We start from the raw sequence: 25,527 nt of genomic DNA on the forward strand, positions 1-25,527 counted from the left end.
TTCCTCACAATTTGGTTTCTCAAGTCCTCAGACAGTTCTTTGGTCTTCTTTCTTTTCTCCATGCTCAATGTGGTACACACAAGGACACAGGACAGAGGTTGAGTCAACTTTAATCCATGTCAACTGGCTGCAAGTGTGATTTAGTTATTGCCAACACCTGTTAGGTGCCACAGGTAAGTTACAGGTGCTGTTAATTACACAAATTAGAGAAGCATCACATGATTTTTCGAACAGTGCCAATACTTTTGTCCACCCTCTTTTTATGTTTGGTGTGGAATTATATCCAATTTGGCTTTAGGACAATTCTTTTTGTGTTTTTTCATTTAAGACAAATTAGATGAAGATAATAATACCAAAGAATTTGTGTTTGCAATCATTTTCAGGAAGAAACTGAGTATTATCTGACAGAATTGCAGGGGTGTCAATACTTTTGGTCACAACTGTACACACAATTGCATACATAATTAAGTCTGATTACTGATTAAACATTTTGCTGAGAGTTGTTTTAAGAGAAGAGTTTTAGTAAAACTATACACAGACCCTGAATATAAAAAAATGCAATGTCTGTGAGGACCATCATACTATGTGAGGGGCTTGCGGGACATCATACTGTGTGATGGGCTGTGGGGGCCATTATACTAACTGAAGGGCTGTGGGGTACATTATACTGTGTTAGAGGCCATGGAGGCCATCATACTGAGTGCTTTGGGGGCTATAATATTAAGTGATGGACCATGGGGCCATCATACTAATTGAGAAGTAGTGGAGGCCATGATATTAAGTGAAGGGTGGGCTGTTGGGGAATCATACTAGAGGAGGGGCTGTGGGGACCATCATATTGAGTGAGGGGCTGTGGAGTCTATCATAGTGTGTGAGTGACTATGGGGGTCATAATACTGAGAGGGGGCTGTAGGGGTCATCTTACTGAGTGGGGGACTGTGGGAGCCATTATACTGAGGGCCTGTGGGGCATCATATTGAGTGGGGTCTGTGGGAGTATCCTACTGAGTGAGGGGGCCATAATACTGAGTAGGGGCTGTAGGAGCATTATACTGAGAGGGGGGCCATGATATTTAGTGGGGGGTAGGCTGTGGAAGCATTCATACTAAGGGTGGGACTGTAGAAGCCATCATACTGAGTGGGGTGCTGTGGGGGCCATCATACTGAGTGGTGGCTCTGGAGGCATAAAACTGAGTGAAGTGCTGTGGGCAGGGCTACCATCAGGACATTACTGCCCTCACTGGAGTATGTGGCCTGGGCCAGACCGGGCCCCCCTCTGCTCACCGGGCCCCAGGGGCAGGAGGATACTGCACCGGCAGGATGTAACTGAGCGTGCGTCCTCGTGCTCACATGGCAATAGTTAAATGCTGCTAGTAAATCAAAGGATGGCAGCTGACGTCAGAGCGCACGTCACCGGCGTATGACATCACTGTCATGTGCCAGCGAGTCTGCGCTTCAAATGGATGGAGGTGACGAAAACGCTTGCTCACAATTATTTTTTAATTGAAAGCGGCAAGCTGCAATATAGGGGCAGGACGGAGACACATGGGGCAGGATGGGGATAGATGGGGCAGGATCATGGGACACATGAGCAGGATCGGGACAGATATTGTCTCTTGTATGTTGTATTATTAGTTACTATTTGTTCCAGTGATTGCGTGGTAGTATTTGTTCATTGTATGTGGTATTTTTCGAGCACTATATGGTGGTAATATATGGTCCAGCCATGGTGTGACTGTATCTGTCCCTTGTATGTGGCAATACTGAAACAGCTAACATAGAAATAATTCAAAAAAACTCATACCACAAGATATGGTCTTCCCAAAACCCTGTCTGATGACAAATGCACATATAGCAGGATGCAGCAGGCCTCCACTAATAAAGGCAAGGGGCAGCTCAGGTGCAAACTACTACTACTACTACTACTAATGCATACAATGAGTACATTAAATGATAGAGCCTGCAAGCCAGACACTTTTCATCACACTAACATGTGTGACTGGCGTCCTATGCAAGCCTTATCTGTGTGCATTTTTTCTACTGGGCAGCCAACCCCTCCATGGTCTGGTAGGTGTGGGGTGGTTGTTTTTATCAGTAGTTTGCACCTGAGCTGCCCCTTGCCTTTATTAGTGGAGGCCTGCTGCATCCTGCTATATGTGCATTTGTCATCAGACAGGGTTTTGGGAAGGCCATATCTTGTGGTATGAGTTTTTTTTGAATTTTTTCTATGTTAGCTGTTTTGATATTAGTGTTAGGGACCTGCAAATTATGAGGAGCCTTGACGGTGGCTTGCAGGCTCTATCTATTTTGGCCAAAATATTAATCAATACCTCATTTAATGTACTTATTGTATGCATTCATTTTTTGCACTTATCATATCATTTTTTTCAGGATGCAGCCGGGCCTCTTTTTGTTCGCTTGGTCTATTGGGGCATCTGTCACTGTGTTGTTGCATATTATAGTGCTGGAGCAGTCCGCCTGAGAATACTATGGGCGTCACTAATAGGTTGCAAGCCAGACACTTTGCTTCACACTTACATGTGTGACTGGCGTCCTATGCAAGCCTTATCTGTGTGCATTTTTTCTCCTAGGCAGCCAACCCCTCCATGGTCTGGTAGGTGAGGGGTGGTTGTTTTTATCAGTAGTTTGCACCTGAGCTGCCCCTTGCCTTTATTAGTGGAGGCCTGCTGCATCCTGCTATATGTGCATTTGTCATCAGGCCATATCTTGTGGTATGTGGCATTATTGGTCATTTTAAAAACTGAAAAATAAATAAAAAATATACCTAAAAACAGTATTGGATATTTCAATAAAATCTTTAGTAGGTTAGAGTAGAGCAGAGCCCGGCCAAAAGATTCTACCTTGTCATGGTGGCGGATTAAAAAAATCTGTTGGCCATAACAAAACCTGATGGCTATGTATGTGATGTGGTGTTTGATGGGAACTGTTAATGTATGATTGGTGAGGACGTGGTACAGAAGTGGAGTTTTTCCAAGAGTTTGCAGTGGAACTGTGGAAGGTTTGAGGGGTGGAGCCTGGGCTGAGTCTAAAGGGGGCCCTAAAATTTTGCCAGTATGGGGCCCTGAAATTCCTAGTGGCATCTCTGGCTGCATGGGCCATCATACTGAATGGGTGGTCATTATACTTTATGGGAGGCTGTGTGGGCCATGATGCTGTGTGGTGGGCCGTGGGGGTGTAATACTGAGCAGGAGCCATTATAGTGACAGGCCATCATATTGTGTGTTAGGCATGATACTATATGTGAGGCAACCTCATACTGTGATGGAAGGCACTTTAAGCGCATTATGTTGTGGGGTAGTATATTGTTTTTGGAGCACTGTGGGGGTGACATACTGTACTACTGGGGATATCAGTCTGTGCTGGAGGGGGTATTTTTGAGAACAGCATATTCTATTATAGGACTTCAATAGGGGCATAATTTCTGTGTACGTACCATATTGCATGTCCCTCCTTGTTTATAAAAGTAGATAGATATGACCCTGCTTACTTTGGCAAATATTTTGTTTGGGGAGAGCGGGGGGGGGGCTCCAATTAGAACATTTTCTATAGAACCCCGTGATTTATATGTATGCCTCTGACAGTGTGCCTCCATGTATATATAAAACATTATGTACATTTATTAACCCCAACTACTGATGCCTTTACATAGATTACACCTATCAAACGACTGAGGTTGTCATCCTGCGTTTCCCACACACTGTACCCATCTCCTGTCAGCATAGGCCGCCTACAGTCATGTTTTCTTGTGTACAGCGAACAACTGCTGCAGAGAAGAGGATAAGAACACATCTGCACACAATGACACTTTGTGCGCTCTTGGCTCCTACAATGTCATTTTGTGCAGGGTTGAGGATTCAATTCAGGCAGTGCTCCATAGTGAGCGCTGTCACTCAACATAAGGGGAGGTGCAAGGAACTGAAGGGGTGAACTTGGCTATACTATGGATGCGCTTAGAACTTTGTCATTTACATATCCAATAAAACAGTTTTTATGTGAAATGAAGCAAGTAAAATCTACACTGTACAGTGCCTTGCAAAAGCATTCGGCCCCCTGGAACTTTTCAACCTTTTCCCGCATATCATGCTTCAAACATAGAGATACCAAATGTAAATTTTTGGTGAAGAATCAACAACAAGTGGGACACAATTGTGAAGTTGAACTAAATTTATTGGTTATTTTAAATTTTTGTGGAAATTAAAATACTGAAAAGTGGGGCGTGCAATATTATTCGGCCCCTTTACTTTCAGTGCAGCAAACTCACTCCAGAAGTTCATTGTGACTCTCTGAATGATCCAATGTTGTCCTAAATGACTAATGATGATAAATATAATCCACCTGTGTGTAATCAAGTCTCCCTATAAATGCACCTGCTCTGTGATAGTCTCAGGGTTCTGTTTGAAGCACAGAGAGCGTCATGAAGACCAAGGAACACAACAGGCAGGTCCATGATACTGTTGTGGAGAAGTTTAAAGCTGGATTTGGATACAAAATGATTTCCAAAACTTTAAACATCCCAAGGAGCACTGTGGGAGCGATCATGTTGAAATGGAAGGAGTATCATACCACTGCAAATCTACCAAGACCCGGCCGTCCCTCTAAACTTTCATCTCAATCAAGGAGAAGACTGATCAGAGATGCAGCCAAGAGGCCCATGATTACTCTGGATGAAATGCAGAGATCTACAGCTGAGGTGGGACAGTCTGTCCATAGGACAACAATCAGTCGTACACTGCACAAATCTGGCCTTTATGGAAGAGTGGCAAGAAGAAAGCCATTTCTCAAAGATATCCATAAAAAGTGTCGTTTAAAGTTTGCAACAAGCCACCTGGGAGACACACCAAACATGTGGAAGAAGGTGCTGTGGTCAGATGAAACCAAAATCGAACTTTTTGGCAACAATGCCAAACGATATGTTTGGCGTAAAGGCAACACAGCTCATCACCCTGAACACACCATCCCCACTGTCAAACATGGTGGTAGCAGCATCAGGGTTTGGGGCTGGATTTCTTCAGCAGGGACAGGGAAGATGGTTAAAATTGATGGGAAGTTGGATGGAGCCAAATACAGGAGCATTCTTGAAGAAAACCTGTTTGCGTCTGCAAAAGACTTGAGACTGGGACGGAGATTTTTCTTCCAACAAGTCAATGATCCCAAACATAAAGCAACATCTACAATGGAATGGTTCACAAAAAAACGTATCCAGGTGTTAGAATGGCCAAGTCAAAGTCCAGACCAGAATCTAATCGAGAAACTGCTGTTCACAAATGATCTCCATTAAACCTCGCTGAGCTCGAGCTGTTTGCTAAGGCCTCTTTCACACATCAGGTTTTTGCCGTCAGGCGCGATCCGGCGCTTTTGACAAAAACCGGATCCGGCGAAATGCAATGCCGGATCCGGTTTCCCCCCCCATTGACTTGCATTAGAGCCGGATCGAGCCGGATGGCCATGCGTTTCATCCGATTTTCACCGGATCCGGCAATGTGACGCGATCCGGCGTCTGGAAAAAACGGCTACTGTAACGTTTTTTGTCTCCGGCGAAAAAGCCGGACACGCCGGATCCGGCGTGTCCGGCTTTTTCATACAATGAAAGCCTATGAGCGCCGCAATGCGCCTGATCCGGCGATAGCCGGATCCGGTTTTTTTGGTCTGAGCATGCTCAGTAGCTCTGCCCACAAGACATATATAAAAGCAAGACAGTGTGACCCTCAGCCACACCCAACATGCCACCCAAGCCAAGAACCAGGAGCAGGAGAAGGCAGCAGACATCTGCAGCAGCAGCACCATCAGCACCACCCCAAATGGAGCAGCATGCTGAACAACGGGAGGGGAGTCCAGCAGCAGATGAGAGACGGTAATTATCAAATCCCCCATTCCTCCAAACTAGGGCTATGGAATATCAAGATATTCATTGGCCCTTTGTTTATCTTTATTCAACAGCCGCCCAATAGATGCAGCAGCAGCAGCAATGGCAGCAGCAGGAACACCACCCACAGCCATGGAGTCTGGCCATGAGGAAGACAGCACATCTTCTTCTGGGAGCCCTCCCTCGCATCGTCAGCGTTTGACGGTAAGTTTTTATTTCCAAAATCCATCATCTCTGTCTATTCATTGCCTTTTATTTCAAAACAGGAATCACAAGATGAAGAGGAGCTCCCAGAAGAAGAAGGAAGGGGTGGACAGACACTTGGAGTGGGCTCACAATTGGTAAGTTTTTTGCATCAAACGCAGAAACACAACATCACACTACACACAACACATAGAAAACAATGTTCTGCAGGCCACACACAGCAAACAAATGCCTACATCCAAAGACATAACATTTTTTGTTTTCTTCTCTAGTCTTCCCAATCTGGTGCTCGGCCAAGAGGTCCTCGCAGTGCCTCCCGGGGTCGTCGGCGACAGCAACGCGGCGGTCACCAGCGTGTAAGTATAAATATTTTTGCTTTGTTTTTTTTGCACTTTTTATTTCATTTCTTTTGTGGAGGCTAATTATGTTATTTTTGTCTTTTTCTTTAACAGCCTTCACAGCGTGCTCCCGACTCTGACGGTGAGGATGGAGGGATTGATGTGGACCGCCTCATCGATCTCGTCAGAGAAAGGGAGCCGCTCTGGAATATGGCTGACCGCCGCCACGCTGACCTTATCGTTACCCGACGACTCTGGGAGGAAATCTGTTCGCTCCTTGTGGACCGCTGGGAGGACCTCGAAGCTCGGGCCCAGATTAAAGAGCGTAAGTATATACAGTACCGGTTGCTTGATTTAAACCAGTGTTTCCCGAACTCCAGTCCTCGTGGTCCCCACGGATCATGTGTTCAGGATTTCTATTTACTTTGGAAATCCTGAAAACATGACCCCTGGGGACCATGAGGACTGGAGTTTGGGAAACACTGATGTTGTATACTAACCACTTTGTCCTTTCTCATTTCAGGGGAGAGAATTGTGAAGTGGTGGCGGTCTGTGAGGGATCGTTTCAAGAAGGAGTTCAATAAAGAGATGCGGGCCCCGAGTGGATCTGGAGGACGCAGGAGCAAGTACAAGTACGTACGAGCCCTGTCGTTCCTCCGGGAGACAATGCTCACCAGAAGGTAAATATTACACACCACATGTGACAAAAAATGTTTAGATGTAACATTTTTTTTTTCAGCCAGGGCCATACCATGTCACTATTTTAATTGTTTTTTTTTCTCTTTATTCCACAGCACGGTGAGCAGCACTCGGGAGCCTGCACGATTGGACCCTTCTGAGGCGATCCCTGAGGAGACCATCACCGAGGGACACTTCGACCGCCCCGGTACATCTGCACCTTCCCAGCCTTCCCACACATTCGACCCATCTGTCCCATCCACCAGCACAGGAGCATCGTGGCCGCCTACATTACATGAAGCTGCTGGTGAGGAGATCGCTTTCCCTTTACCCCACCCTTCTGCCCCTGCCACCTCTAGTACACCTGCGGGTACTGGGCGGCAGCGGCAGAGGGGTCAGGAAAAGACTTATGCGCCAGAGTTCTTGCATCTGAATGCATCTTTCCAGAACTGTCTAAAAGTCTTGTCAGAGCAAATCTCCGCAGGCTTTCAGCAGATCAACTCCAGCATTCTGGAGGTGAAGACACTTCTGCAAACCATGCATTCAGAAGCAAGATCTTCGCCAAACCATACCTTTTTCAGGTCTGTTGTGGAGCGCATGGCAACACTATCTCCTACCCAGCAGATGCATGTAATGCATTCGTGCCACGGTGCTCTACAGCAGGTTACCTCCCAACCTCCACCTCCCACCACTGTAGTTCCTCCACCTGCACCCCCTCCAGCCACTTTCCATCCTCCCCCTCCTATTACATCTGCACCCCCTCCAGCCACTTTCCATCCTCCCCCTCCTATTACATCTGCACCCCCTCCAGCCACTTTCCATCCTCCCCCTCCTATTACATACCAGCAACCTCCCCAGTACCAGCAACCTCCCCAGTACCAGACATCTCCCCACTTCCAGCAACCTGCCCCATACCAAACTCCTTCCCCGTACCAAATTCCTTCCCCGTACCAAACTCCTTCCCCATACAACTTTCCATCAACATCATCTGCTCCTACAGTCCCTGCCCAACCCTCCACTCCACCGCCCACCACCTCTTCTGCCTCCCACATGTCCACCCATTCTGTAGCTTTTTCCACACCATCACCTCTAACTGTTCCTTCCCCACCACGATCCCAGTCCTCTCTCCACACTCCCAGTGTCGAAGTGTCCCGCAGCCCCTCCAGCAGTATTTCCACCCCACACTACACAGATTTGTAATGTGTGTTTTGTAATAAAAATGCCCAGTTTTTTTTCAAACCTTTATTAAAAAAGTTTTTTTAACTTTAAAAACAGTTTACAAAAAAAAAATATTTTAAATAAAAGTTAAATTATTGTTTACACTGGTTGTCTGTCATTTCTTTCTGCGGCGAAATATGTTTAAAAAAAAGGTTAAATACAGGGTATTTAAAAGGTAAAAAGGTATTCAAAACCAGGTATATAACTGTGGGTAAATTTTAGCTTTTTGCCACAGTTGTGTTCCTGGTTGTGTTTGAAGCAAAGTATTTCACCTAAAAAGTTGTGTTTATTGTTGGTGATTTCCTAACAATGTACACAACTTTTGTTAAAAGGTGAAATACTTTGCATAAAACACAACCAGGTACACACCTGTGGCCTAAAGCTTAAAATAGAGACCATGACAAGATAGCCAACTTTGGTTGGCAAAGGTATATACTGTTGGTACAGAAGGTACACAAGTTTGGTTGGGCACAAATCTTTCACACTCTGTCATCCTGCCAGTGTACTCTGCCTTGAGGTGACATAAAGTATAGTGCAAAATTGTCCCTCATTACTGAAACCGACACAGAACTTCTAGTGGTAATGTCATGGTAATCTTGCAAGGTGGTTTCTTCAGAGGTGTCCTCAATGGAAATGGGTTCCTTGCAGATAACAAAATTGTGGAGTACCACGCAAGCTTTGATCACCTCGTCAACAGTTTCTGTCTTGAGGTTGATCGCAGTCAATAGGACCCGCCATTTGGCTGTCAGAATACCAAAGGTACATTCAACCATTCTTCTTGCTCTTGTGAGGCGGTAATTAAAAATGCGTTTTGGTCTTGTCAATCCTCTGCTAGAGTACGGTTTCAAAAGGTGTTCTGACAGCTGGAAGGCTTCATCCCCTACACAGACAAATGGCATAGGTGGACCAGATGTTTGCGGCAGCGGTCTAGGTGGTGGGAACTGGAAGGTGTTTCCATACAGTTTACGCCCCATGGCAGACAGTTTGAAAACTTGAGAGTCATTGGAGCGGCCATAGGCCCCAATATCAACAGCAATAAATTTGTATTCCGCGTCAGCGATGGCCATGAGGACAATTGAAAAATATTTCTTGTAATTGAAATATTCCGATCCCGATCCGGCTGGCTTTACAATGCGGATATGTTTCCCGTCCACAGCGCCCAAGCAGTTGGGAAACTGACATATCTGTTGAAACTTGTCAGCAATTTCAATCCACCTCTCTGTTGTGGGCTCTGGTAAAAACTCTTCAGCTAAGGAGTCCCACAGTGCACGGCATGTGTACTTCACTATTCCAGATATGGTGGAAATCCCGAGTCTGTACTGGAAATGCAGTGACGAAAGGGATTCTCCAGTTGCAAGAAATCTGTGGGGAATTAAAAAACAATAAATTAGTTTTAAATCACAGCATTACATACCAAAACTCAGCTATAACACTTGGAGATACAAACTACCACCAACAAGATTGCAGTGAAAGTGTGCTCTGATGCGAGCATATCCAATAAATGTGGCTTACCTTAAAGTCACCATCAGACGCTCTGCGGGTGAAACAGAGAAGCGGCAATAGGTGTCCGCTTTTCTTATGAGGTGTGCAATGCGCTCCACCAAGTAATCAAAATTCTCCATTTTCATCCGAACATATCCAAAAAATTTATCCGGGTTTCGTCGAAGGTCCATGCAGAGTGTAGAATAGACCCCACGCGTCATTCTCTTGGCTGTGATGGGGTGGATCCACAAACGTCGTCTACGATGCCTGATGCGCTGCTGTCTCGCTCTCTCCTTCTCCAGAACAATCACCCTCAAACGATTCGCCTCCGCTATAAAATCCGCCAAATTCTTCAAAATATTTCCAATCACAACATCCATCTTCGCCAGTAACTTGCTCTTCTCTCCAACCTGCACTTTCTCCTCTCCAACCTGTCAAAGAAAGGCTGTAGGAACACACTATATATAGTTTTCCAGTAGCCAATCCCGTTCGGAAGGCCACAAGGGTCAATTTTAAAAACCGGATCCGGCGTAATCCGTCAAAAAACGGATAGAAAAACGGATGAACCGGATGAGACGGATCCGTTTTTTTCTGTCAAGAACAAGACGGATCCGGCAGAAAAATGGATCCGGCACATCAGGTTTTACAAAACATTTGCCGGATCCGGCGTTCCGGCACGACGCCGGATCGCGCCTGACGCCGAAAACCTGATGTGTGAAAGTAGCCTAAGGAAGAATGGGCAAGAATTTCAGTCTCTCGATGTACAAAACTGATAGAGACATACCCCAAGTGACTTGCAGCTGTAATCGCAGCAAAAGGTGGCGCAACAAAGTATTAAGTTAAAGGGGCCGAATAATATTGCACACCCCACTTTTCAGTTTTTGAATTTCCACAAAATTAAAAATAACCAATCAATTTCGTTCAACGTCACAATTTTGTGCCACTTGTTCGTCACCAAAAATTTACATTTGGTATCTTTATGCTTGAAGTATGATATGTGGGAAAAGGTTGAAAAGTTCCAGGGGGCCGAATACTTTCTCAAGGGACTGTAGGTGTAATTTTTATAATGGCTAAGTCCTCTAAATGAATGCATAAATATACTGCTCAAAGAAATAAAGGGAACCCAAACAGTCTGTTGCAAATGGAATAGTGTTCCCTTTATTTTTTTGATCAGTATAGTTTAATTTTAATTTTTGGGATGAAATTTATTTAAACAGCTGAGCTACCCTCTGTGTCTAATATTATGTTTTTTTTAATGCCAGATTACACTTGGGAAGTCAAAGCAAATGACAGGACATTTAATAACCTATTTAAAAAGAAGTGCTGTATTTTCTTTACTAAGAAGAAATATGCGGTAAGGTGTTGCTAAAATTCTCAATGTATTAAATACTTAACATATATAATAACAATTAGAATGGAAAGTTGTCCAGCTTAAATGGTTTTCTCATGTTTTTAAATGTGTAAAAATACAACGTTCTTATAAAAACAAGTAACTTTGCAATTTAGCTCTTAGGAAAAATATTCTCATTTCTCAAGAACAGAGGGGTATTTAATTGTATAATTTACAGCTCGTTGCCTAGGTACCAATCACCTCTGTATTCCATCAAAGATGGCCTATTTGCTGGGCAACGATCATGCGCTTGCAAGCTCTTTGCTGTAGAGCTTGCAAAAACAGCTCTGAAACTAGCCAGATTGCTGGATCTGGCAAATTTCAGTGTCCCTGTGGTCCCTGCGTCTGCTTGCAGCATAGTAGAGCACAGAGGTAGGCCAATAATGCGATCATGCCGCAGCCCAAACTGTTGATCTTCAGAAACATATTGTCCTCCAGCTGACAATTCTCTGAAAACTTGCATTGAAGTAAGCGAATTAAAAAAAAAGCATCAGCAGTGGAAATTTAAAAGAGGAGGTGTACGCCTCTATGGATTTGATCCAGTAATTACTAGTAGTCAACAAATATGAAGAGTGAGGTAGATCCAGTAAAATTAACCAATATTTACATCTACATATGAACAGATCAATTTGTGGAGGATTCTAATTTTCTGAAATGTATGGATTCAGGCAAATTCAAACATTTTGAGATTCGATTTGCGGTTCCCACCATAAAAACTTGCCTGTTAGCACATAAGCTTTTTTGGTCAGTAGGATATTTACTCTCTCTCCTTCACCTATAAAGTGAAAGCTCTTTTGGTCAGTGAGGTTCTCTCTCCTCTCCACCATGTGTATTTTACAAGCAATTACAAGCTTTCCAGTATAGAAATCCACAATATTTTTTTCCCTGCAAATCAAGTTTTGGGGAAAAATTTGTCAAAGTCAGCAAATTCAAATTTTGAAAAGATCTGTTCATCTGTATTTTCAACCGATTTGAGAGAAGCTTATTAGATCAGAAATGTTGCATGGGTAAACACAAAGTCCATTTCAGTGGATGTGCCACCTTACTTTTCATATTTGAAGCTAATGAATAGGCAAAAAGGCCTGGTATGTTAAACGACAATCGTAACTCCATTTCCCATGACATGTATAAAGCTTCTGTTCTGTGAATGGAACCCTCAATTTCTCTTGCATCAAATATATATTACATAGATGGGGGGCCGTAAAAGTACAAAGATATAAACGGGGGGAATTCATCAAGATTGGCATTTAGCATGCCATTTTCTATCCAGAGTAAAATCTTTCAAATTCTTTAAGGATTGGGCGCCTCTTAATAAATTTAAGTGCAAAAAATTAAAAAAAGTGGGCATCACTAATGGGATCAACTTACAATGTTCCACAAAATTTTAACATTGCAGAAAGAGCGAAAGTAGATATATAGACTTGGAGGATCACCATAAATAATAAGTCATTTATTTAATTAATGCATGAACAGAAAGGTTAAAAAGACTTAAAAAAAAGCCTGGAGGCTGTTAATATTGGGTGGGTGTACCCTTGATAACACAAACACCCACCTTCTCTGCAAAAGGATAACAGTAAAAAGGTCCCATTAATAAGAGACACAATGCAATAGGATGACATTGAGCTAAACCAATAAAATAGCAAGACAGCGTTATACAAATGCAATAAATACAAAATGTTACAGTGTTTCTACAAAATAAACGTTGAGAGCAAAAAACTGAATAAAGTTTTCTTCAGGAAATCAGACAATATGTGTTTGCAGATAACACGATCATCTCCAAAAAAGGAAGGGGGAGAAATTAGAAAAACAAGGCCGATAATTACAGTTGTGCTCAAAAGTTTACATACCCCAGCAGAATTTTTGCTTTCTTGGCCTTTTTCCAGAGATTATGAATGATAGCACTAAATCTTTTTCTCCACTCATGGTTAGTAGTTGGGTGAAGACATTTATTGTCAAACTATTGTGTTTTCTCTTCTTAAATCATAATGACAACCCAAAACATCCAAATGACACTGATCAAAAGTCTACATAGCTTGGTAGTTTTGGCCTGATAACATGCACAGAAGTTGACACAAATTGGTTTGAATGGCTACTAAAGGTAGCATCCTCACCAGTGACCTGTTTACTTGTAATCAGTGTGTTTTGCATAATAGCCGAGTGAGTTTCTGGGATCCAGACAGACTCTTGCATCTTTCATCCAGCCACTGACTTTTCTGGATTGTGAGTCATGGGGAAAGTGTTAGGGACTGCGGAACGCACTAAATAATAAATAATAATAAGTGCGTTCGCCGCTCGGGGTCCACCGTGCAGAAGGTGTTACACTGCTGCTAGGTAATGGCAGACGCCCAATATGGCGGTACAGCACGTCATCCGGAGTGCGCTTGGCGGTCTCTGTTTCTTCCCAGAGGCGCCGAGGCGTTACATACAAAGGCCGAGTCTGTTGACGTCACAAGACTCGGTGGAATGCCTGCACAGTATATGGTCACAGGACTTGGACCCAAGACACGGGGTCCGCGTCCGTCTAGACCTACCGTGCGTGCGGCGTCGCAACTGCGGACGCCGAGAAGTACTGCTAACTGCAGCGCGGCGACACACTGCCGCTATACGACAAGGCCCGGTAGCAGGCACACTGTCGGACGCTAGCACTGTGGAGGATGTGCACTGTGGCCTGTAGCTTGCCACTGACTCTATCACTAGTTCCCTATCCACACACGTAATATCAGAGGGAGGGGAATCTTAATGAGTCATTTGCAAGTCCATGCATCCATCATCATTCACACAGTAGCAACTAGAGTCTATACTAGCGCATGGCCGAGCAGCCATGTGAACCTTTTATAGCCGGGACCTTCCGGAAGCTTCCAGATCCCTGAGATAGACCAATCAGATCTGGAGAAGGACCTGTGCATGTGACTCCCGATCTCCAACGGGAGATCGTCTTGTGAGCATGCTCAGTGGAGCGACGGAAGAACTTAGCCTCTGGAGTGGTTTGCTGCTGAGCAGCCTGCATTGCTGTTGCTGACCCAAAGGTGGCAGCAACAGCCAGACCCACAGAGCAGGTCTGGGCAGAGCGTCGGGAACGATGGGGCTGCTGAGCAAGCTCCTCTGCGGTCGATGGAGAATGGGAGACCGCAGAATGTGAGGCTCTGGATTCCTACTGTGCCGCTGCAGGAACCTGATACCTAACAGAAAGCAAAAGAATTGTCAACGAATCTACAGGAAAAGGTAGTTGAACTGTATAAAACAGGAAAGGGATGCAAAAAGATATCCAAGGAATTGATAATGCCAGTCAGCAGCGTTCAAACTGTGATTAAAAAGTGGAAAATCAGGGGCTCTGTAAAAGCAAAACTTCGTTCAGGTAGACCAACAAAAATTTCGTCCACAACTGACAGGAAAATTGTTCAGGATGCAAAAAAAAAAAACAACAAATAACATGATCTGAAATACTGGAGTCTCTGAAAATGAGTGGTGTGGCTGTTTCGGGATGCACAATAAGGAGGCACTTGAAGAAAAATGGGCTGCATTATTGCACAAATGCCAAAAAGTATCTCGCCTACAATACACACAACAGGACAGAGACCAACTTCAAAACTTCTGGAACAAGGTAATTTGAGGTGGTGAGACCAAAATTTAACTTTTTGGTCACAACCATAAATGTTACAGTTGGAGAGAGGTCAACAAGGTCTATGATGAAAGGAATACCATTCCTACTGTAAAGTACGGCGGTGGATCGCTGATGTTTTTGGGATGTGTGAGCTACAAAGACACAGGAAACTTGGTCAAAGTTGAAGGAAAGATGAATGGAGCACATTATCAGCAAATACTTGAGGCAAATTTCCAATTATCAGCCTGTAAGCTGCGCATAGGATGTACTTGGACATTCCAACATGACAATGATGCAAAACACAAGACCAAGTCGACCTGTCATTGGCTATGGCAGAACAAAGTGAAGGTTCTGGAGTGGCCATCTCAGTCTCCTGATCTCAATATAATTGAGCCACTCTAGGGAGATCTCAAGCACGCAGTTCATGCTAGACAGCCCAGGAATTTACAGGAACTGGAGGATTTTTGCCAAGAAGAGTGGGCAGCTTTAGCATCTGAGAAAATAAAGAACTTCATCCACAACTACCACAAAAGACTTCAACCTGTCATTAATGTTAGAGGGGGCAATACAGTATTAAGAAATGGGGTATGTAAACTTTTGATCAGGGTCATTTGGATGTTTTGTGTTTTTATTATAATTTAAAAAGAGAAAACACAGTAGTTTGACAATAAATGGCTTCACTCAACCAATGACCATGAGTGGAGAAAAAGTTTTGGTGTTATCATTCATATTCTCTGAAAAAAAAGGCCAAGAAAGCAAAAATTCTTCCGAGGTTTGTAAACTTTTGAACACAACTGAATGTTATGAGACCCTTATACACTGTATAACCTGGGTGATGGTGTAGATACCATAGATAAATGGAGTAACCAAATAATAGAGGAGCAGAGATGACCCTGTACTGCTCCACTATTCTTTGGTCACTCCACTTTTCTCTGGTCTCTTCAGTATCACACAGGTTATACAGTGTATAAGGGTCTCATCACTGTTTTCTGCCTTGGCGTTCTCATAACTCTCCCCCTTCCTTTATCGTGAGGAATTGTGTTATCTGCGTGTACATACTCAGGGTTGCCAACTTGACCTTTTATTTTTTCTTTACAGGTTATCAAAAAATCAAGGACAGACAATATTATTTTACAGACACACTGGAATTTCTTCAGCTTAAAAAAAAAAAATCACAGATGCCTTAAATTTTTTTTAACGGTCAGTGGGAAAAAGTGCCATATTTTTACGGACTGTCCTGGAATTTCTGGATGGTTGGCAATCCTGCACATATTCTTAGATTTTCTGCAGAAATCTTTTTCAGGTTTTATCTATACATTTATTATTTGTATTATCCTTTGCAGAGCAGACGGGTGTATATCTTAGCAAGGGCTCACCCAGCAATTAGTTATTGGCTATTTGTAAGTGTTTTTAACTTAATGGTAATCCTCAAAGTACCGTATATACGTCTACTTTTGCTCTTTTTGTCTTGTCCTCTTAATGAATTATCTGTCAGCTGCCCGTCTACCAAAATGAGAAAATATACTACAGTCACGGACACTGACGTACAATTATGCTATAATTGATGTCACTTTTTTATCACCAGAAAAATGCTTAGGCCTCTTTCACACTTCAGTTTTTTGCATCAGTCATAATCCGCCAAAAGGACGGATGGCGGATCCGTATAGAGAGAGAGAGAGAGAAAAAATTTTTTGTCCTGCACCCAGAAAGAATTTCGGGTTAAATGAGTGTCTGGAGGATCCGCCACAGAAAAAAACGTTGCAAGCTCCGTTTTGAAATCTTTGAGGATGGTAACGGACAGGAACTTTTGGCGGATCCGCAAAAAAAACGGATGCAACGGACGGCAATCCGTCACAATCCGCCAATAATGGAAGTCAATGGGGAAAAAAACGGATCCTCAAAAGAAAATTGAGGATCCGTTTTTTTTTTCAAAACCTGGCGGATTGTGACTGATTGTAAAAAACTGAAGTGTGAAAGAGGCCTTAGTGAATCAGTTTTGTTTTTAGAAACCGTTACAGATCATACTAAAATATCTGTTGTTTTTTTTTTTCATTCAAGGACAACAGTATTAGGACCAGAAAATACAACTTCCTCACATTTATTCCTCTGAATGTTTTTGAGCAGTTTCACAGGGCAGCTAACCTCTATTTCCTGTTTATAATTATCTTGCAGGTAAGTGTCACAAGTAGAGATGAGCAAACCTTTCAAGGTTCGGTTCGGATTTGGAGAACGGACCGATGTTCTCCAAACGGTTTGTCGAATGTATCCATACCTCATTGAATTCAATGGGATGCAAAATCAAATGCATAGACAACACATTCGGGGGGGGGGGGGGGGCAAAAAGCTGCCCAAAAAGCTCAAATTAGGACCTGACACCATGAAAAGTGGCATCAATTGACCACAGTAGAAATTTTAAAATGAGGCAGCAGTTAGGCATGGACTTTGCATGAGAAAGAGTCTGAGACAGCATTTACAGCTTGGAATTGAAGTTTTAATGAGGACCTGGTGGTTAAGGGAGCCTTGTAAGCCTTCTTAACTGGGAGACCTGATACATCATGCAACACTTCCAATTGGCACAAACATCAGTTTCATACAGTAATATTGGTAGCAAAATGTAGGGAAAGTAATACAGGTAGTTGACTGATCAATTGACCTACTTTAGAACCTTTTATAATTGCACAAAAGCAGTCAGGCATGACCCATGCATGAGGTATCAGGATCTGGCCCAGCATTTACAGCTTGTAACTGTAGTTTTAATGAGGACCTGATGGTTAAAGGAGCAGTGTAAGCCTTTTTAGCTGGGAGACCTGATACCTCATGCAACACCTTCAATTTTTTTTTCTTTTTTTTTTATTTCAGCCACACTCAGATGGCACAAATATACAGTACTATTGGTAGAAAAATGTAAGGATAGTAACACTGTTAGGCTAGTTTCACACTAGCGTTTCCGGGTGCAGCGCAGGGCCGCCGCTAAGTTCCACCCCTGGCCGCACCCCCTCCGGTCAGCTCCTCCTCTGATTGCATGACGCTGCATGCGATCAGCATACCCTATATTTAGCGTTGGGTACACTGGTCGTGCGCTGGTACACTTTTGCACTGTGTTGCATTTATGTGCGCTCGGCGCAGCGCTAAAAGGGCGCAAGTGCCGGCAAAAGTGTACCAGCGCACACGACCAGCGTACCCAATGCTAAATATAGGGTACTCTAATCGCATGCAGCATCATGCGATCAGAGGAGGAGCTGACTGGAGGAGGCGGCAGCGGCAGCCCTGCTCTGCGCCCGGAAATTCTAGTCTGAAAGTAGCCTTAGTTAGTGTAGACCTGCCGGTCTGGAAGCCATACTGCAACAGGCATCACACATGAAGGAGACCCAACTTGGAGTACAAATATTAACCCAAATTAGGGGCAGGCAACAGGAAATGTGGCATCAATTTACCTACAGTAGAAATTTGATAATGGCACTGAAGTCAGCCGAATGTGGTATCAGGGTCTAGGCCCTCATTTAGAGGTTTGGATTGAAGGTTCAATTAAGATATAGTGGCTAAGGGAGCAGTGTAAGGCTTCTTATCGGGGAGATCTGATACATCATGCAACACCTTTTTTTTCCGGCCACACTCAGATGGAACAAACATCAGTTTCATACAGTACTATTGGTACACAAATGTAAGGAATGTATCACAGGTGAATGCAAACTGAAAATGAGTGTAGTCCTGCCTGTCTGGGAGCCTTAGTTACACAGGCAATCCTTCAGATGGAGACCCAACTTTGAGTCTCCACACTTAAAAAAATAATTGTCACAGACCACTAAAGTGGCATCAATTTGCACAAATTAGAAACAGTATAATAGGCCTCTGACACACCTTCAACCACAGGCAATCCACCAGATGGAGACCCAACTTGGAGTCTCCACATTTCAAAACATTGTTTGTAACATCATTAGCAGTAGCAACAGCAGGCATAGAAGACACCAGAAAGATGACATAGACTGCAATAACGAGATAAAGATCAATACATGACAATAAAAACAGCACCATCGCCTAATTTAAGTCTTCTCAGTCTACGACTGAGATGCAGGAGTCATTGGAGAGCCACGACTTGTTCATTTTGAAGAAAGCTAGGTGGTCTACACTTTGAGGGGACAGCCAGATGCACTTATCCATCAGGACACCACCAGCAGCACTGAAGACACGTTCTGAGAAAACGCTGTCTGCCGGGCATGACAAAACCTCCAAGGCGTGACAGGCAAGCTCAGGCCACTATTACATTTTTGAAGACCAAAATGGAAATCAGGGTCCAACCCCCCCCCCCCACACACACAAACAAACAATGGCATTGTCAAAACCTCCAAGCAGGCTGGCTCCAGGTTTTCATTGCCCCAGATGAAAGAGTCTCTCAGTGGGCCCCTTTAACACATACTACAATTCATGATGCACAGATACAGCAGATAAATATAGGTATAGTATATTGCCAAAGATTTCACTTACTTCTTACATTACATGAGTGATTTCAATAGCTCAGAAACCAGACAGTATAGTCCTCCATGGTGACAACATAGCGCTTCATACAGAATAATGATCCTTATATATTGCTTCATACAGAATAATGGACCCCATATAATGCTCCATACAGTATAATGAGCCCCATATATTTCTCCATTCAGAAAAATGAGCCCCACATATTGCTTCATACAGTATAGTGGGCACCACATACAGAATAATGATCCCCATATATTGCTCCATACAGAATAATGGACCCCATATAATGCTCCATGGAAAATAATGATCCCCATATATTGCTCCATACAGTATAATGAGCCCCATATAATACTCCATTGTTAAGAGTCAGGTTCCTGTCGCTGCACAGCAGGAATCCAGAGACTTGCCTTCGGCGGTCTCCCATTCCTCTCCGACCGCAGAGGAGGCTGCTCAGCAGACTCGTTGATCCCGGCGCTCTGCTCAGACTAGCACTGTGGCTTTGGTTGTTGCTGCCACCTCTTGTCCAGCTATAGCAACGCATGCTGGTCAGCAGCGAGATACTCCAGGGACTAAGTCCTTCTTTCGGTCTACTGAGCATGCCCGTGGGACGATGTCTCATTGGAGATCAGAGGTCACATGCGCAGGTCCTTCTCCAGCTTGGATTAGACCATCAGGAAGGTCCCGGAAGGACGCAGCTATAAAAGGGTCACATGGCCGCTAGTATAGACTCATAATGTTATTGGTATGTGTGATGATGGATGCATGAATCTGGTGAATGACTCATTAAATTAACCCCTCATTTGATATGCATGTGTTAGGGTATTTGAGTCAGCGCCAACAGGTGGCTATACTTCCGCCACCATGCTCCTAGCACTATCACACTAGCGTCCGGTGGTGTCATCCTGTATTGGGCATTACCGTACCACGCTAAGTCAGCACCCGCCAGTGCAGCGCCATGCGCAAGTTGTGTGCTGTTTAGTCCAAGCCTGGGTGATTAGTAGCGCATGCCAGAGTGATGCCGTGCACACTTGCGCGTTGCTTTCTTACCGCAATTGCGGCGCCAAGCGCTGCTGCTCTGGAGGGACCCTTTCCTTTGTCTCTGGGGCAGGGTCTTGTGACCATATAGCAGTGCTTCACCAGCCGAGTCCTGTGACGTTAAAAGGCTCTGGCTCTACTTCCAGCGACTCTGTGAAGTAACAGAGTTCGCTCCTACAGTATATGCACCGGGTCAGTGGTTACCCGCCGGTGTTCAGGTAGAACTCCGCCATTACCTAGCAGCAGTATACCATCTCTGCACGGTGGACCCCGGGTTGCGATCGCACTTTCCCATACTTTATATTTAGTGGATCCGCAACCCAAACATTATACTAGTGCCAGGGTCTGGCTAGTAATGGCACGCGAACAGCGACTGCAGCGGTACATCCAGCAGCTGGAGGGCAGGTTGGCGGCTATCGAGCGCTCAACCTCAGCTGTGGATCTTTCCGCAGTTGCTGTTCAGGCAGCCACAGAGGATGTCTCCCATGTGTCCACTGCCATCCCTGCCTCGACTTTATCCCACCTCCCGCTGCCTGAGAAGTTCTCGCACCGGGTCAGTGGTTACCCGCCGGTGTTCAGGTAAGACTCCACCATTACCTAGCAGCAGTATACCATCTCTGCACAGTGGACCCCGGGTTGCGATCGCACTTTCCCATACTTTATATTTAGTGCGATCCGCAACCCTAACACTCCATACAGTATAATGAGCCCCTTATTAAGCTCCATACAGTATAATGAGATCCATATATTGTTCCATTCAGAATGAGCCCCACATATTGCTCCATACAGTAAAATGAGCCCCATATATTGTCCCATACAGAATAATGAACCCAATATAGTGCTCCATATAGTACACTGGGCACCACATAGTGCTACATACAGAATAATGATCCCCATATATTTAGCTCCATACCAAATAATGGACCCCATATAATGCTCCATGCAAAATAATGAGCCCATATATTGCTCCATACAGTATAGTGAGCCCCATATAATGCTCCATCCAGAATAATGAGCCCCATATAATGCTCCACACAGTATATGATAAACATAATCTATTATGGTAAGGTGCCTTATAGATGAAGAAGTGAGAGGTAACAAAAGCATATATAAAAGAATATCTTTATTAAGTATCAATGTTAAAACACCAATTAAAAAGACAGGGCAAAAGAAGGACCTCTAAAATAGTGGGGAAATCAATCAGCAGCAAATGGTAATAAAGTGCTAGGTGAAATATAATACAAGCACCCTGAGAAAAAAGGAACCTAGCAAAAGAAACCCCTAATTACCTAAATAGGGCAAGCCATATAGGGACTCAGCAACCGCAAAATATGTGCTTATTGTTGCTAATTTTAGCCAGAGCAATATTCATAGCTGCCTTAGGAGAGGGGAGAGAAGAGACAAAGTCCATACTCTGAGACTGGTGCTATAAGGCTGTGCACTGATGGGCGGCTGCTGCTGCTGATGATGATAATCCCCTTGCCCCTTTTTTCTCAGGGTGCTTGTATTATATTTCACTGTGCACTTTATTACCATTTGCCGCTGATTGATTTCCCCACCATTTTGGAGGCCCTTTTTTGCCCTGTCTTTTTAATTGGTGTTTTAACATTGTTACTTAATAAAGATATTCTTTTAAATACTCTTTTGTTCCCTCTCACTTCTTCATCTATATGGCACCTTACCATAATAGATTATGCTTATCATGTATCATTGAAGTGTTTTTTTGCCTCCTCAAGTTAGGACTATGGGAATAATCCATACAGTATATGATGGACCATATATATTGCTCCATACAAAATGGGTGGGCCCCATATAATGCTCCATACAGAATAGGCAGCATATAATGTTCCATACAGTATTTGATTTGCCCCATATAGTGCTCCATACAGTATATGATGGGCCCCATATATTGTTCCAAACAGAATGGACCCCATGTAATGCTTTTTATATAATTAGCCCCATTAATGCTTCATATATAATTGGCCCCATAAGATGCTCCATATATGATGGGCCCATAAGATGCTCCTTGTGTAACTAGCTACATAAGATGCTCCATATATAATTGGCTCCAGAAGAAGCTTCATATATAATGGGCCCCATATACTGGTTCATAGGTAATTGGCCCCATAAGATGCTCCATAGGTTATTGGCCCCATAAGATGTTCAATATATAGTGGGCCCCATATAATGCTTCATATGTAGTTGGCCCCATAAAATGCTCAATATGTAATTGGCCCCATTAGATGCTCCATTTGTAATTGGTCCCAAAAGATGCTCAAAACATTAAAAAAATGAAATACTCAACTCTCCTTGCTTGCCGCTGCTCTGCTCTGGACTCCTCAGCATCGGTGTCTTCTGACTTTCTGCACTGTGACTGTTCAGGCAGAGGGTGCACAATCGTGACGTCATAGTGCCCTTAGACCTGAACATCGGCGACATTCTGGTGTAGCGCAGGCACAACTTTTTTAGAGAAGTAATGGCGACTGGGCAACTGGTACTAGAGGATTGCAACGGCCATCAACATTCTGAAGCCGTGTGTTTCCACCAGGTGGAAAGGCAGCATTTCCATCGCCAACAGATTGGGGATGGTTTTGTTCAAGCTCTTAGCTTTGCCATGTGTAGGAGAAAACATTATTTTATGTGACCACAACTGTGGGACCGAGGGCTGTCCGCTATGTTAGAGTGCAGGGTATGGAGAACAGGACAAATTACTGGACTGTGAGTGAGGGCAGGAGGAGATATTATGGTGGATTGGGAAAGATGTGTTGTGCTAGGTGACACAAAAGCAGCAGTCATGTCTACCTCCATAACAGCTGATTGGCACTCACTCACCCCGACTGTGGTGTGTAAACAATTGTAGTTTTGGCGGCCGGAGACCTGTGTGAGAAGACTTGGAATGGTGACGGAGGAGGAAAAAACAGCAGATGGGTTTGATAGGATGGCTGGTGGTTGTCAAGGCCCCCTAGTCCACATTTTAGCACAGTCAGATTCCCACTCGAAGGCATGTTGATCGTGGATGTGGCAGTTCATGCATGTAGTTGTCAAATTATTGCAATTTTTTCTTCTACTGAGCTTTTTTGGCAAATTTGACAGATAACAAATGTTGGGTCATGCTTTGGTCTCAAAAAAGGCCCAGGCTAGGCAACCATTGCCGCCACTGCAAACTGAGCATTTGCGACAGGTGCTGGACACAGCCAGAGCTGGGGCTGAGGATGCAATACTTGTCGTGGTTGCATCACTTCATGTCTGTTTGGGAAGTCGCAACGTAACCTGCTCATCTTCCTTCTCCTCCACCTCCTCTGCTGAGCTACTCAGCTGTGTACCTCTGTGTTCACATCATGTGGGATCTACAATCTCATTGTCATCCTCTCTGTACTCACACTCCTCCCCCTGCAAGTCACCCTCCTCCTCTTCCTGCCCTGACACAACAGTACAGTCCGTGCGCGCCTCTGTTATCTGAGTCTCATCTGGATCACCTCCACACTTGGTGGTTAACGTCTGGTGTTATGAATGAGTCACCGAAGGAGGAAAAAACAAAAATACAAGCTAAGTCCAGAAAACCGGAGAGGTTGGTAGCTATTGGATTGCAGACCCCTGATCCTATCCACAACAACTAACAGTAGCCGTGGGGGGTTCCTACGATGCCCTAGACCCCTCGATCACAGCCGGAGAACTAAATAGGCCTAGAGAAAGAAAGGGGAAATCTAAACTGCCCCAGAGCAGACCCCAAAGCAATAGGCAGCCCCCAACATATAATGACGGTGAAGCAAGATGAAAACACTAACACAGATAGAAAGATAGGTTGAGCAAACAATGGGGCCCAAGCTAACTAAAAAGGACAGGATAGAAAAGCTGCTGTCTGCAATCCGCAAAAAACCTTACCAAAAAATGTCCCAACCGTCTGATAGGAAAAACAGGCCCTGAAGTCGCTAGGACTTCAAAAAGACTATATCAGCACTCAGGTAAATTCTGAAGACAGAGCAAAGAGAAAAACTGATCAGAGACAAAAATGGAACTCGGCACACCCCCGACTGGGGATGGCTGAACTCCAAAAAACAAGGTAAACAAAACAAAATTAGCAGAGCAAAAACTTATCTTTGGGAAGCAGGAATCAGACTGGTCTCCAAGAATCCAGCAGAGAAATCACCAGCGACTCAGAAGGGCGTCGGCTGCCTTATATCCAGTCAGAATTTCCTGTTACCCAGTCATCATCTACCAGATCAGGTGTTTGGTAATCAGCCTCACTACCTTCCTTCACCAGAAGAGGGAGTTCATCAGACATCGACGGTGAAGGGGAATGAACTCACAACAGTCTGGTGACGAGGGTCTGGATTCTGCTTGGACACTACTTTGTCCGGCCCCAGATCCAAAATGAAATAATTTTGGGCAGATGCTTCCATCCTCTTGATTCTGTGATTCTCCGGAGCAGACCTCTGATGCCCATGGAATAGAATGTGTGAACAGCTCTGCAGAATTGCCTGTCTGAGGTTCCCCACAGTCAGTTGGACATTTGGAAATTTTTAATGCAGGGGAAACAAGGGGGAAACAAAGGTGATTTGGGCGCCACACCTCTCAGGATTGTACTGTGTGTGATGTAAAGGTGGAGGAAGATGAGGAGAGGCCACTTGATGCAGCGCTTTCCATCCACTGGAGCACATGCTCTTTCTGGCCCTCAACTACAAGGCGTACCGCTGTGTGGCTGCCAAAGAAAGGGAGTTGAGCAGCCCTTCCATTAACAGATGTAGTCAGTTGTCTTTGGACACCAAGACCTTCTGGTCGGCACATTTCATTTGTTCTGCTGTTACTGTCCCCAGCCCTACTTGTGGCTTCATCACCTCGCGGGGCATCACTGTGATCAGAGTTACATTGAAATTCCAATCAAGCTGAAAGAAAAATTGACTCATAAGTATCTTAATCTCACGTTTGTACTACTGTAAGAGGAGGGCAGGACGGTAGTCGCAGCCAAGGACACCGGGGCTCTGGTGTCCTGACCTCTTCCCACAGGAAAATCTTCAGCATTTACCGGTGTACCTGTTCCTGCTCCTGGTCCACGGTCAGGGATTCCACTGCGGTGCGATCCAGCTTCTGCACACTTGTTCCCAGTGCATGTACAAGAAATAACGGACACAGATACCGGTTCTGATGCTCAACGGTTTTATGTCCTTCTTTAATGGTTCTGGACACATCAGTTACATCGCAGTCCACACAGCATTCCTCCTGCACTT

The 25,527-nt window shown here is 44.3% G+C and overlaps 1 protein-coding gene across 1 annotated transcript in view; it reads left to right on the forward strand.

Annotated features, from left to right (window-relative positions):
- Window positions 1-25,527, forward strand: part of ATP8B3 (ATPase phospholipid transporting 8B3) — an 807,548-nt gene that overhangs the window by 280,149 nt on the left and 501,872 nt on the right. Inside the window, exons 4-5 of the mRNA XM_073545649.1 lie at window positions 11,066-11,157; window positions 16,853-16,966. Coding sequence (XP_073401750.1) covers window positions 11,066-11,157; window positions 16,853-16,966 — 206 coding nt within the window. The remainder of the gene's footprint in view (window positions 1-11,065; window positions 11,158-16,852; window positions 16,967-25,527) is intronic.

Source organism: Dendrobates tinctorius, unplaced genomic scaffold (genome assembly GCF_039654945.1).
Source record: "Dendrobates tinctorius isolate UK_male_01 unplaced genomic scaffold, ASM3965494v1 ptg000011l, whole genome shotgun sequence".
Lineage (NCBI taxonomy): Eukaryota > Metazoa > Chordata > Amphibia > Anura > Dendrobatidae > Dendrobates > Dendrobates tinctorius.